At 44.1% G+C, this 15,374-nt stretch overlaps 1 protein-coding gene across 1 annotated transcript in view; it reads right to left on the bottom strand.

Annotated features, from left to right (window-relative positions):
* LOC122559891 (fer-1-like protein 4) overlaps window positions 1–15,374 on the bottom strand; it is a 349,022-nt gene that overhangs the window by 296,390 nt on the left and 37,258 nt on the right. Inside the window, exons 6-9 of the mRNA XM_043709999.1 lie at window positions 11,985–12,026; window positions 6,604–6,753; window positions 5,933–5,990; window positions 1,107–1,238 (exon numbers count right to left, since the gene is read on the bottom strand). Of these exons, the coding sequence (XP_043565934.1) occupies window positions 1,107–1,238; window positions 5,933–5,990; window positions 6,604–6,753; window positions 11,985–12,026 (382 nt within the window). The remainder of the gene's footprint in view (window positions 1–1,106; window positions 1,239–5,932; window positions 5,991–6,603; window positions 6,754–11,984; window positions 12,027–15,374) is intronic.

The following is a 15,374-nucleotide window of genomic DNA, read 5'->3' as shown; positions in this document are numbered from 1 at the left end:
TAAACTCCATCTGCCACTTCTCAGCCTATTGGCCCATTTGGTCAAGATCCTGTTGTAATCTGAGGTAACCCTCTTCACTGTCCACTACACCTCCCATTTTGGTGTCATCTGCAAACTTACTAACTGTACCTCTTATGCTTGCATCCAAATCATTTATGTAAATAACAAAAAGTAGAGGACCCAGCACCGATTATCTCTGGTTTATTTTCTGTCCCACCGCATAACTGCTGATGCAGAGCCTATAGACGACTCCTACCAGTGCATTATTCCCCTTTATATTTCCTACCCTTATAACTATCAATGTTACATGATCCAATCTTAGATTGTTTCTTGCTATTGCACTTATTCCTTCTCGTACTAACAAAATCGCCCATCACTCTTCACTTCCTGGCTGTCCTCTCACAAATTCCCATACCCCTGAATATTTATTTCCCAGCTTTCATCTGTTTGTAACTGTATTTCTGTAATGACTATAAGATCATGTCCATTAACCTGTATTTGTGTCATTTATTCATTTATTCTGTTCTGAATACAATGTACATTCCTGTCCCTCTCTGACATCATTATCAAACTGGTTGCCCTGCAAAGCAGCCATATCCTTTTGCTTTATAAGCTCACTTATCTCCTTCCTGAATTTTGGTTTGTAAAGTTTGTTCCATGGTTCCATTGTTCATTCACATGGGCTCAGAACCCATATTTGGTCCTGACATGTATGACAATCTGTGTTTCAGTAAAATTAAAGTCCATAATACTGACATTAACATTTAAAAACAATGCAGTCTAAAAACACAAAACATGAACCAGTTACAACAAAAAATCACATTTACATTACAGTGCAATAATCACCAGCTTCATATCCCAATTCTGTCCAATGCACTCCATAATTGCACACCTTGATAATACTGTTCATTGCAATCATAGTAAAACACTCCAATAATATTGCCTATTACATCCCGTAATGACAAACCCAAATAATACTGACCCATTACACCCCAATAGTCTTGTCCTTTACACCCCATAACAGTGACTAATGCACTTAGCTGAATGATGTGTATTCCCTTAGTAATGTGATAAGGTAGTGACATTAAGTTATTTGGTTAATTTACCTCATTATAAAATGGGCAGTTAGTGGATTTCTGAGTTGCTGTGTGCTTCTTTTCATCTCCCACCTTCACATAAATCACTGGGTCAATGTTGACTCCAATTAATTTTCGTGCCTCAAGTACATTGATTGTTATCTGGAAAAGAATCAATTGATGAACAGTGCAATACAGGAGGCCATTCTGTTTCTTGCTTCAGATTTACATAGGAAATATTTCAAGCCTGTTTTACAGCTTCCCATTATTGACTAGCAAGACTAGACAAATTAATGCTAATTTCCTTCTCATTCAACATTGACAACAAGCTTTAAACCACAGGAGTTGGTAATCTAATGATTGGAGCCCTCACTGTACATTACCCTGGCTTAGATCAACTCTGTTATCCTGGCCTGTGTATAAGATTTGACGGTGCCACTCTCTATGACTAAACTCCCCTTTGCAAAAAGTATACTTTTCAGAAATAAATAGAAAGGAAATGACTGAGTTAAAGCTTTACTACAATGTCATTGCAACTCGAACCATAGCCTGACCCAAACAAATTAACAGCAACTCAATTATCCGTCTCTCACAGAGCACTGACCAATGCTCAAAATATATGAGGACAGTGGGTGAATCTGCTCCCAAGGCTCCAAAATGCCCCAGAACATTCACTCTTGGGGTGTGGGGGGACACAAATCCCCATAGTTCGAATAGCAGGAACTGGTGAGGTCCTTCTCATCTGTCGACAGGCTGGATTGCTCTCACTTTTGCTGATGATCACAGATTCATGAATGGAGGAGCAATTAGCAGTGAGAGACATCAGGGGAGCACGAAGACCTTATCTCATGAGGAGGAATTTCTTTACTCAGATAGTGATAAACCTTTTGGAATTCCATAACTCAGAGAGCTGTGAAAGCTCAAATGTTCAGCAGTTTGAAGGCAGGAATCGATAATTTTCTGTACAGTGATGATTTTAAAGGATATCAAGAGATTGCAGGAAAGGGGGATTGAGGAGATGATCAGCCACGATAGAGAATGGCAGGTTAGGATCGATGGGCTGAATGTCCTACTCTTGTTTGTATGTCATAGAGCACAGAAGAGGCCCTTCAGCCCATCAAGCTTGCACTTGGCCCATAGTCTTGATGTTCAATAATATCATGGTTAATCCTCAGCCTTAAGTCAACTTTTCCGCAAAATTCCTAGATCCCCTAGAACACCAAATTCTTTCAATTTCACTATTGAATATATTTGAATTTTTTGAGGTAGGAATAAGTGCCAGTAATTGGATCAAATGGTTAGCAATACTTCATTCAATGATTATTCAATTTGTGGATTTACCTATCAGAGAAGGAGCAAAACTTGACCATCTGTTGGGAAATAAGGCAGGGCAAGTGACTGAGGCAGCAGTGGGGGATCATTTTGGGGCCAGTGATCATAATTCTACTAGTTTTAAAATAATTATGGAGAAGGACAGACATGAGCTAAAAGTTAAATTTCTAAATTGGAGTAAGGCCAACTTTAATGGTATTAGGCAGGAATTTTCAAAGTTAATTGGGAGAGGCCATTCGCAGGTAAAGGGATGGACGGAAAGTGGGAGGTTTTCAAAAATTAGATAACAAGAGTTCAGAGACAGTATGATCCTGTTAGTGCAAAGGGCAAGACTGGTAGTTGTAGGGAATGGATGACTAGAGAAATTGAGGCACAAGTCCAGAAGAAGAAGGAGGCATATGTCTGGTATAGACAGCTTGGAATAAGTGAATCCCTCGAGAGTTTAAGGGCAGTGGGAGTTTACTTAAATGGGAAATCAGTAGGGCAAAAAGGAGACAAGAGATGGCTTTGGCAAATAGGGTTAAGGAGAATCCAAAGAGATTCTAGAAATACATTAAAGGCAAAAGAGTAACTAGAAAGAGAATAGGGCCCCTTGAAGATCAACGTGGCTTTCTATGTGTGGAACCACAGGAGATGGGTGAGGTACTAAGCAATTGCTTTGCATCTGTATTTCCTGTGGAGAAGGGCATGGAAACTAGCGAACTTGGGCAAATAAATAGTGATATCTTGAAAAGAGTCTATATTACAGAAAAGGAAGTGCTGAGCATCTTAAAATGCATAAAGTTGGATAAAACCCTATAACCTGATCAGATATATCCCAGAACGTTTTGGGAAGCTAGGTAAGAAATTGATAGGCTCCTTGTTGAAATATTTGTATCAATGATTGCCATAGGTGAGGTGCCAGAAGACTGGAGGTTGGCTAATGTGGTGCCATTATTTATCAAAGATGGTAAAGAGAAGCTAGAGAACAATAGACCAGTGAGTCTAACATCAATGGTAGGTAAGTTGTTGGAGGAGAATCTGAGGGACAGGATTTACATGCATTTGGAATAGAAAGGACTAATTGGGAATAATCAAAATGGTTTTGTGCTTAGGACACTGTGTCTCACTAATTTGATTGGTTTTTTTGAAGAATTGTTTAAGACGACTGATTAAGGTAGTGCAGTAGATGATGTCATGTGGATCTCAGCAAAGCGTTAGACAAGCCTCCACATGGTAAACTGATTAGATCACATGGAATCCAGGGGAACCTAGTCAATTGGATATAAAATTGGCTCAAAGGTAGGAGAGTGGTTATGGAAGGTTGCTTTGTAGACTCGCAGCCTGTGACTGGTGGTGTGTCACATGGTTCGGTGGTGGGTGCACTGTTTTTTTGTCTTTTTGTGTAAATGATTTGGATGTGAATACAGGAAGTATAGTTAGTAAGTTTGCAGATGGTGGTGTAGTGAACATTAAAGAAGGTTATCTCAGGGAACAACGGGACCTTGACCAAATGGGCCACTGGCCAAAGAGTGGTAGATGGAATTCAATTTAGATAAAAATGCGGTGTTGCATTTTAGTAAGGCAAATCAGGGAAGGATTCATACAGGCAATGTTAGACCCCTGGGGAATATTGCCAAATAAAGGGACCTGTGGGTGCAGGTCCATAGTTTCTTGAAAGTGGAGTCACAGGTAGACAGGGTAGTGAAGAAGGCATTTGGCACACTTGCCTTTATTGGTCAGTCCATTGAGTATAGTAGTTGAGATGTCATGTTGTGGCTGTACAGGACATTAGTGAGGCCACTTTTAGAATATTGCTTTCAATTCTGGTCTCCCTGCTACAAGAAAGATGATGTGAAACTTGAAAGGTTCAGAAAAGATTTATAAGAACATTACTGGGATTGGAGGGTTTGAGCTATAAAATGAGGCAGACTAGGTTGGGTCTATTTTGTTCGGAGTGATTGAGTGACAGGTCAAGGTAATTATAGATACTTTAAAGTAGGACAATAAGTTTTAATGCTTATTTCTGATAAGGAATTAAGTTCTATCAATAACAGCTTTTTTTGGAATTAGTTATATCTTCAATATGCACTTTTATTTTATCTCATCTCATCATAGATCTTGAGGTCAGTCCACGGTGCCATGGTTAGTTTAAGGACAAAAGGTGGTGTGTGTTGGGTGATGGGATAAGTTTGCATTAAATTGGTATGGGCAAATAAAGGGCCATAGCTTTATTACAGTGGCACAGATGGGCATGGAGGGTATGAGGCCATGAGGAATTGGGTGGCTGGAGGCCATGTGATGGAAAATGGCTTTTTGTTTAATTTCTTTTATATGTTTGGGAATATGCCAGTGAACAAAGATCAGCTTTCCACTTGGTTCACCTCCACACCTGGCAGCCTTTGACCTTGTTCCTGGCTAGCACGCCCTGACTCTAAATTTCACCTTCCCCCTCAAGCCCAAGATCTGACTAAAGAGCAAAAATATAGTCTTTGGTATCATAAACAGTACCAGACTTAATGGGAAGAAGTGCAGGCTGTGGAAGAGATTTTTATGATATTCTCAAGAACAGAAATGTCTCGTGTAGGGTTAAATGAGGACAGATGTAAAATTTTGATTTCCTGAAGACAGGTTAAGATACAGAGATAAAGTCAGCAGTGTATTTATGATTTAGGAAAAATGCCAGCTTTTGCAGGATTTGAATTTGTAATGCATTTGCATACCATTAAGACTCATTAGTGTGCAACAGTTTTGCGTAAAGTCTGACCCTCATAATAAAGTTAGCAGTGCATGAGAATCTTGTGGTCCCAAGTTCACAAATGTTTAAATGTAGTGAGTGTTATATAAAGGAGCGCCAGCTGAGACTGCAGTCCTACATAGTGGTGAGAACACTGGACATTAACACGAACATTTGATAAAGGGTGAATAAAATAATGCTTTATTTCTTCCACAATTAAGGAAATGTCTCTGACTCCCCTCTAACCATTAACATATGCCAATCATGAAATGTGCCACTTAATCCCTGACTAACCTAGTCTTAACAAATAACAATGCTGTACACACAAGAATAAAGTAAAACCAATACTTTATTTGCAAAAACTATTTGCAAGTAAAATGCAAATTTGGAAACACCTGGGCCACGACAAGCTCTCAAAAGGTTTTATATGAATCAAATAGAATTGGGCAGAAAGTTGTTACTGTGATGAAGAACCTCTCCGTTGAGCAGGAAGCTCTTAGTCTGCCCATGTCTGCTGCATCATTAACTGACAACAAGGCTCACTGATGAAAAGCTTCCTCCGCCATGTGATTATAGACACAAGCCACTAGCAAATTATACTTTAATCGAAATCAGGTCAGAAATGGACAAAAGATAAAGCACATAATGGAAAGTCAGCTTTGTTACAACTTTGGGAACTGCTCACAGTTGATAAAATCCTAGCCAAAGGAACCTTACAGATTGTCTACCTGCTCTCTTGGATAAGTGTGGCTACATATCCTGTCAGCTAACTCTAAACTCAGATTTAACCCCATATGTCAATCATTACCTGGAAATTCTGTATTCTGGGCGCGTCTAGTTCCATGCGGGTGAAAAATCTACAGCGACTGTGAACAAAATTATTCTGAATTTAGTATTTCAGTAGTTGAGCTAACAAGAAGCAAGTAAAAAACTAAATGAATGAAATTCTTCTAACAGTTACCAACAGTCTGAACAAAGAAATAGTTCCTAATTGTCTTACACCTGGATTATTTAGCACAAAAACAAAAAATCACCAATTCCAAATAACCGTCTGTCATTGGAGACACAAAAAAAAAATTTCATGGCTAGCTCAATATGATGCCTCTTAAAAAGCAGTAATGCACGTTTTCACTCCATGCCTTGTAAATAGAGATCCCAGTAATATTGTCCATTACTCCCACAAGCCATAGGATCTCATTCTCTATAGCAATACTGCATTGTTGGCAATCATATCCATTAATTCTTAGTTCTAGAAGCATTTATGAACCTCACTGGACTGCTCCCGGAGCATTAGATCTCATGTAGCCCCAATCAATGTTCCTCCCCTAACCAAACATATCAAAATAAATTGACTGATTCTTTCACCTCATGGCTTAGAGTGGGATCTTTTGTACAAAAAAGACTTGCATGTTTGACTACATGAGTAGTCGCTGCATTATAGTAGCAACATCAAAGCAAGTATTTTGTCTCATCATTCACCTTTTCTGTGGAGTGAAAGACACGGAACTGATATCAACTTCTGAAATATCGACATCATCATCATCTTCAGTGCTATCGGTGTTCACTAACTTCCGTCCAAGAGCTCTTGTTTTTTTATCCAACTGATCCTCTTTATCCAGTTCTGAGTACCTGCAAGAGATTAGGAGGATGTCCTGTATTTCAATGGGGATGAAGTATGAAAGGAGTCAAGTTTTGACAGGGCATTGGCGAGATCACTCCCAGTCCACTATGACAGTTTTAGTCTCCCTACATTAGAAAGGAGAGAACTGCACTGGAGGGGATTTAGAGAAGATTTGCTTGGCTGATGCCTGGTTTGAAGGACTTGTTTTATGAGAAAAGGGTATGCAGGAAGAGTGTATCCTCATTGGAATTTAGAAGACAGAGTGAGAATCTTACTGGAATATATCAAGCAGAATTCTACATTCCCTCCCTAGCAGGTTTGTAGGCAGGTTGCCCCAGAATATTCCTCAAATGTCTTTCCCACCCAATTCACGGAAACCCTGACCTCTCCTCAATTGTACACTGCAAGATTGAAGCCTGGATACTCAGCCTGTCTTTGCCCCAACCAAAGCCCATAAATAGACAATCCATGTGAGAATGGTTTCCTGACAGCTATGATTTTCAGACAGGCAGGTTGAGTTCAGGGTTAGGGGTAAGTCTGGAAAGTGACACAGCTGAGGCTGTGGACAGGAAGGATGGGAAAGGAGGAATCACCTTTACCAATGGCTTCCTTTTAAAACTGGACAGACAGTTCCATCCATCCAGCTCCTGCAGGCGCTTCCTCCTCCCCTGGTCTCTCCAGCAACACCCACAAGCCTGAATCTGCCAACTCATTGAAGGCCTCATTGCCCCTCTGCACAAAGACCCTCACACTTGTCTGCTCCTGGCACTGTCCCAGTCCTGTACTCTAGAGCCTCTGGTGCTGCTAAGGAGATGCTTCTCCTGAGTGAGGGGTGAAAGTCACATTTCCAGTTATTTAATGTCATTGGGCACTAAATAGCTGTGAGGCACCAAAAATCCGTAATGCATTCACTAGATTAGTAGATTACTTACAGTGTGGAAACAGGCCCTTCGGTCCAACAAGTCCACACCGACCTGCCGAAGTGCAACCCACCCAGACCCATTCCCCTACATTTACCCCTTCACCTAACACTACAGGTAATTTAGCATGGCCAATTCACCTAACCTGCACATTTTTTTTTTGGACTGTGGGAGGAAACCGGAGCGCCCAGAGGAAACTCACGCAGACAGGGGGAGAATGTGCAAACTCCACACAGACAGCCACCTGAGGCGGGATTTGAACCCAGGTCTCTGGCACTGTGAGGCAGCAGTGCTAACCACTGTGCCACCGTGCCGCCCACTAACTTCTCTCCAGATGGTGTGCATCATAAATGTCTTGCCTGTAGGAACTGCTTTCCTTCATCGGACAGGGTATTGAGTACAAGAGTTGGCAGGTCATGTTACAATTGTATAAGACTTTGGTTCGGCCACATTTGGAATACTGCGTACAGTTCTGGTCACCACATTACCAAAAGGATGTGGATGCTTTGGAGAGGGTGCAGAGGAGGTTCACCAGGGTGTTGCCTGGTATGGAGGGTGCTAGCTATGAGAAGAGTTTGAATAGATTAGGATTATTTTCATTGGAAAAAAGGCATTGAGGGGGGACCTGATTGAGGCCTACAAAATCATGAGAGGTGTAGACAAGGTGGATAACAAGAAACCTTTCCCCTGAGTGGAGAACTCAATTACTAGGGGTCACAAGTTCAAAGTGAGAGGGAAATGTTTAGGGGAGATAAACGTGGAAAGTTCTTTATGCAGAGGGTGATGGGTGCCTGGAATGCGTTGCCAGTGAAGGTAGTAGGGGTGAGAATGATAGCATCATTGAAGATGTATCGAGACAGATACATGAATGGGCAGGGAGCAAAGAGATCAGGAAAACCAACTGGTGCTGAGCTGGAAGTTTGGAACTGGGGTAAGGTAGGGAGAGGGGAAATGAGGAAACTGGTGAAGTCCACATTGATGCCCTGGGGTTGAAGGGTTCCGAGACGGAAGATGAGGCATTCTTCCTCCTGGCGTCGGGTGGTGAGGGAGTGGCGGTGGAGGAGGCCCAGGACCTGCACGTACTCAGCAGAGTCAGAGGGGGAGTTGAAGTGTTCGGCCATGGGGCAGTGGGGTAGATTGGTGCGGGTGTCATGGAGATGTTTCCTGAAGCACTCTGCAAGAAGGCATCTCGTCTGCCCAATGTAAAGGAGACCATATCGGGAGCAACGGATGCAATAAGTGACATTTGTGGAAGTGCAGGTGAAACTTTGATGGATGTGGAAGGCTCCATTGGGGCCCTGGATCGAGGTGAGGGGGGTGGAGTGGGCGCAGGTTTTGCAATTCTTGCAGTGGCAGGGAAAGATGCCAGGAGGGGAGGGTGGATTGTTGGGGGGGCGTAGACCTGACCAGGTAGTCACGGAGGGGACAGTTTTTGCGGAAAGCAGATAGGGGTGGGAAGGGAAATATATCCCTGGTGGTGGGGTCTGTTTGTAGGTGGCGGAAATGTCAGCGGATGATGCGGTTTATAAGGAGGTTGGTAGGGTGGAAGGCGAGGACCAGAGGTGTTGCGTCCTTGTTGCGGTTTGATGGGTGGGGTTTGAGGGCGGAGGTGCGGGACGTGGATGAGATGCATTGCCTGGCATCATCAACCATGTGGGAGGGGAAAATAAGGTCTTTAAAGAAGGAGGCCATCTGGTGTGTTCTGTGGTGGAATTGGTCCTCCTGAGAGCAGATACAGCGAAGAATTGGGAATACAGGATAGCGTTTTTGCAAGAGGTAGGATAGGAGGAGGTGTAATCCAGGTAGCTGTGGGAGTTGGTGGGTCTGTAAAAAATGTCAGTATTGAGTTGGTCTTCGTTGATGGAAATGGAAAGGTCTCGGAAGGAAAGAGAGGTGTCAGATGGTGCATGTGAATTTAAGGTCGGGGTGGAATGTGTTGGTGAAATTGATGAACTACTCAACCTCCTCATGGGAACATGAAGTAGTGCCAATGCATCTTCTGCCTCGGAACCCTTCAACCCCAGGGCATTAATGTGGACTTCACCAGTTTCCTCATTTCCCGTTCAATGTAGCGGAGGAAAAGGACTGTTCTACGAAGGCGACAAAGAGACAGGCATAGCTGGAGCCCATGCGGATGCCCATGGCTACCCCTTTCAACTGGAGGAAGTGGGAGGATTCGGGAAGAGTAGTTTTTGAGGGTGAGGATCAGCTCAGCCAAACGAATGAGAGTGTCAGTAGAACAGTACTGGTAGGGATGTCGGGAGAGAAAGAAACGGAGGGCTTGGAGGTCCTGATCATGGCGGATGGAGGTGTAGAGGGACTGGATGTCCACTGGGGAGACTGGACACCTTCTTGCAGAGCGCTTCAGGGAACATCTCCATGACACCCGCACCAATCAATCCCACTGCCCCATGGCCGAACATTTCAACTCCCTCTCCCACTCTGCTGAGGACATGCATGTCCTGGGCCTCTTCCACTGCCACTCCCTCACCACCCAACGCCTGGAGAAAAATGCCTCATCTTCTGCCTCGGAACCCTTCAACCCCAGGGCATTAATGTGGACTTCACCAGTTTCCTCATTTCCCGTTCCCCTACTTTACTCCAGTTCCAAACTTCTAGCTCAGCACCGTCCTCATGACCTGTCCCACCTGTCAATCTTCCGTCCCACCTATCTGCTCCACCCTCCTCTCCGACCTATCACCTTTACCCCTTCCTCCATCCACCTATTGCACTCCCAGCTACCTTCTCCCCAGCCCCACCTCCTCCCATTTATCTCTCCATCCCGAGGCTTCCAGCCTCATTCCTGATAAAGGGATTCTGCCTGAAATGTCAATTTTCCTGACCCTCAGATGCTGCCTGTCCTGCTGTGCATTTCCAGCACCACTCTCACCTTGACTCTAATCTGCAGTCCTCACTTTCACCCAGGGAGCAAAGGGATACAGATCCTTAGAAAATAGACTAGGTGAAAATAAGTTAGGTGAATTGGACATGCTAAATTGCCCATAGTGTTAGGTAAGGGGTAAATGTAGGGGCATGGGTGGGTTGTGCTTCGGCGGGTCAGTGTGGACTTGTTGAGCCGAAGGGCCTGTTTCCACGCTGTAATGTAATCTAATCTAATCTAATAAAACGGCAGATTTAGATAGATGAAATGGATCAGCGCAGGCTTGGAGGGCCAAAGGGCCTGTTCCTGCACTGTCATGTCTTTGTCCTTTGAACTGAAATGGTGTGATAGATTAAAAATTGAGATATTCCTCGTTATTGGATCAGGATACAGTTTAAAAATAAGGGCTCTCACCCTTAAGATGGAGATGAAAATGAATTTTTTTTGTTGAATTTGTTCACAGTATATGAATCTCAGGATGGTCCAGCAATTATTGCCCATCCCTAATTGCCATGAAGAAGGTGGTGATGAGCTAGATGTTTGAATCACTGCAGCCTATGTGGTTTGGTAGACCCAAAATGCTGTTAGGGAGGAGATTCCAGGATTTTGACCCAGTGACACTGGCAATATAACTCCAAGTCAGGATGGTGAGTGGCTTGGAGGGGGCTTTGCAGGGGGTGGTATTCTCACGTATCTGGTGTGCTTATCCTTCTACATAGTAGTGGTTGTTGATTTGGAAGCTAAGTGGTCAAAGGCGATGGTGAATTTCTGTAGTGCATCTTGTAGATGGTACACACTGCTTCCATTGTCAGATGATACTTTCCAGCACTTTATTGATTATAAAATATAGACTAAGTGGGCAATAATTGACCAGGTTGGATTTGCCCTGCCTTTTGTGTACAGGACTTACCTGGGCAATTTTCCACATTGTTGGGCACATGACAGTGTTGTCAATGTACTGGAGGAGCTTGGCTTAGGGAGCAGCAGTTCTGGAGCAGAAATTCTCAGTACAATTGCAGGAATGTCATTAAGGCCCATTCCCTTTGCAGTATCCAGTGCCTCCTGCTATTTCTTGATAGCACACAATTGAATCGCAAAGGACTAATAGATATGATGCTGGGACCTCCAGAGGAGGATCATTAGTTCTTGGAATTCCCTTTCACAGAAAGTGATGACCATGGGTCAAGGAATGTTACCAGGGCTGTGTGAGACAAATTTTTGATTGATGAGGAACTCAGGTTATTGGGGGCGGGGGGCACCAAAAGTCTCACCAAGATCATAATCAAATCAGCCATGATGTTATTGAACAGTGGAGTTGGTTTGATGGGGCAAATAATCTACTCCTGGTCCTATTTTTTACTATCTTAAAGGATTGTGTGGGAAATGCTGCTTTTCTATTCGTTAAACAGCCATTTATCTTGAAAAATGGTCAACTTACTCATGCGATCGATAGCCCTCATTCTGGATAATAAGTGCTTCCCTGTAAAGAAAGAAAGGAAAATAATCCTTCAGTCAAAGAAATGCAATAATGAAGAAATAATGATTTAGATTTAGATTAGATTTAGATTTAGAGTTAGATTAGATTAGATTACAGTGTGGAAACAGGCCCTTCGGCCCAACAAGTCCACACCGACCCGCCGAAGCGAAACCCACCCATACCCCTACATTTACCCCTTACCTAACACTACAGGCAATTTAGTATGGCCAATTCACCTGACCCTGCACATCTTTGGATGGTGGGAGGAAACCAGAGCACCCGGAGGAAACCCACGCAGACACGGGGAGAACGTGCAAACTCCACACAGTCAGTCGCCTGAGGTGGGAATTGAACCCGGGTCTCTGGCGCTGTGAGGCAGCGTGCCGCCCACAAATGATTGAATAGTCACTCAGCATCGAATAATCACCCAGCATCAAGTAAATCAACACTTCTGAATAATGCTTGAAGACCATAGGCAATCACACTCAGACAAGAGTTGGGTGCCTCAGTACCCTAGTACTGGGTTGGGTAGGTGAGACTCATGGTAAACCATGATGGGTCAGTTGGCCACTTTCTATGCAGCACACCCTGGTGTGGTAACTGGTAAGTGAAACTCTTCTGAATTTGAAGCTGAGACAGAGTCAAAAAGTGTGGTGCTGGAAAAGCACAGTCGGTCAGGCAGTATACCAGGAGCAGAAGAGTCAACATTTCGAGCATAAGCTCGACATCAGGAATGAGCTTCTGTACTCCAGCATCTGCAGTCCTCACTCTCTCCTAGTCGAAGCCGAGACAACTTGTTTTAGTCATTCAGAAATGTGGGGGTTTTGCACTTGGTCTCTGTAACTGACTTGATGTTGGCAGAGATGGTGGCACACTGGTAATGTCACTGGGCTAGTAACCCAGAGCGCCAAGCCTAATGCTCTGCAGTTATGGATTTAAATCCCTCCATGGCAGGTGGTGAAATAGAACTTAATAAAATCTAGAATTAAAGCTAATCAAAGACAACGATGTAACTACAGATGATTATTGTGAAGGCCCAGATTGGAGAAATTGTGGCGAGGTCAGCCAGGTGGACCTCACAGAATATGAATTTCCTGACTGGGCTGTTAATCTGGTCCAATCAGGGAGTCCTGGCTGACAGATAAGAACAGGAATATCAGACATCCTATTCAATGTTGAACGTTGAATGTTCCTCCTGCAGAATGTGGGAGGTAAGGGTCACCACTAGTGTCCCTGCTGACTACATCTGCGGGAAGTGCACCCAACTCCAGCTCCTCGAAAACAAAGTTAGGGATCTGGAGCTGGAGCTGGATGAACTTCGGATCATTCGGGAGGCAGAGGGGGTTATTGAGAGGAGTTACAGGGAGGTAGTCACTCCTACGGTACAAGAAAAAGGCAAATCGGTTACAGTCAGGGGACGGAAAGGGAACCGGCTGGCAGTGCAGGGATCCCCTATGGCCATTCCCCTCAACAATAAGTATACTGTTTTGGATACTGTTGGGGGGGGGGGGACTTACCAGGGGAAGGCAGTAGGGTACAGAGCTCTGGCACAGAGTCTGTCCCTTCTGCTCAGAAGGAAAGGGGGAAGAGGAGCAGAGCAGTAGTCATTGGCGACTCCAGAGTTAGGGGGACAGGTAGGAGGTTCTGTGGGGACGAGAGAGACTCACGGTTAGTGTGTTTCCTCCCAGGTGCCAGGGTTCGTGATGTCTCTGATCGTGTTTTTGGGGTCCTTAAGAAGGAGGGGGAGCAGCCACAAGTCGTGGTCCATATTGGCACCAATGACATAGGTAGGAAGAGAGATGGGGATTTAAGGCAGAAATTCAGGGACCTAGGATGGAAGCTTAGAGCGAGGATGAACAGAGTTGTTGTCTCTGGTTTGTTGCCTGTGCCACGTGCTAGTGATGCAAGGAATAGGGAGAGAGAGGAGTTGAACACGTGGCTACAGGGATGGTGCAGGAGGGAGGGTTTTGGATTCTTGGATAATTAGGGCTCTTTCTGGGGTAGGTGGGACCTCTACAAGCAGGATGGTCTTCATCTGAACCAGAGGGGTACCAGTATCCTGGGGGGGAAATTCGCTAAGGCTATTGGGGTGGGTTTAAACTAATCCAACAGGGGGATGGGAACCAAAATTGTAGTTCAAGTACAGAAAAGGTTGAGAGTAGGGAGGTCCAAAATCAAGTTTCAGGGACGCAAGATAGCACCGGCAAGCAAGAAGTTGGTTTGAAGTGTGTCTACTTCAACGGCAGGAGCATCCGGAATAAGGTGGGTGAACTTGCAGCATGGGTTGGTACCTGGGACTTCAATGTTGTGGTCATTTCGGAGACATGGACAGGAATGGTTGTTGCAGGTTCCAGGATTTAGATGTTTCAGTAAGAACAGAGAAGATGGTAAAAGAGGGGGAGGTGTGGCATTCTTGATCAAGGACAGTATTACAGTTGCAGAAAGGACGTTTGGGGACTCATCAACTGAGGTAATATGGGCTGAAGTTAGAAACAGGAAAGGAAAGGTCACCCTGTTGGGAGTTTTCTCTAGGCCTCCGAATAGTTCCAGAGATATAGAGGAAAGGATAGCAAAGATGATTCTCGATAGGAGTAAGAGAGACAGGGTAGTTGTCATGGGGGACTTCAACTTTCCAAATATTGACAGAACACTATAGTACGAGTACTATAGATGGGTCAGTTTTTGTCCAATGTGCGCAGGAGGGCTTCCTGACACAGTATGTAGACAGGCCAACAAGAGGCGAAGCCACATTAGATTTGGTACTGGGTAATGAGCCCGGCCAAGTGTTAAACTTGGAAGTAGCTGAGCATTTTGGTGACAGCGATCACAATTCTGTTATGTTTACTTTAGTGATAGAAAGGGACAGGTATATACCATTGGGCAAGAGTTACAGCTGGGGGAAAGGCAATTACGATGCGATTAGTCAAGATTTAGGAAGCATAGGATGGAGAAGGAAACTGCATGGGATTGGCACATTAGAAATGTGGAGCTTATTCAAGGAAAAGCTACTGTGTGTCCTAGATAAGTATATACCTGTCAGGCAGGGAGGAAGCTGTGGGGCGCGAGAGCTGTGGTTTACGAAGGAAGTAGAATCTCTGGTCAAGAGGAAGAAGAAGGCTTATGTTAAAATGAGATGTGAAGGCTCAGTTAGGGCACTTGAGGGTTACAAGGTAGCCAGGAAAGACCTAAAGAGAGAGCTCAGAAGAGGCAGGAGGAGACATGAGAAGTTGTTGGCGGATAGGATCAGGGTAAACCCTAAGGCTTTCTATAGGTATTTAAGGAATAAAAGAATGACGAGAGTAAGATTAGGGCCAATCAAGGATAGTAGTGGGAAGTTGTGTGTGGAATCAG

The sequence above is a fragment of the Chiloscyllium plagiosum genome, chromosome 20 (genome assembly GCF_004010195.1).
Source record: "Chiloscyllium plagiosum isolate BGI_BamShark_2017 chromosome 20, ASM401019v2, whole genome shotgun sequence".
NCBI lineage: Eukaryota > Metazoa > Chordata > Chondrichthyes > Orectolobiformes > Hemiscylliidae > Chiloscyllium > Chiloscyllium plagiosum.
This window is presented reverse-complemented; position numbering and strand designations above follow the sequence as displayed.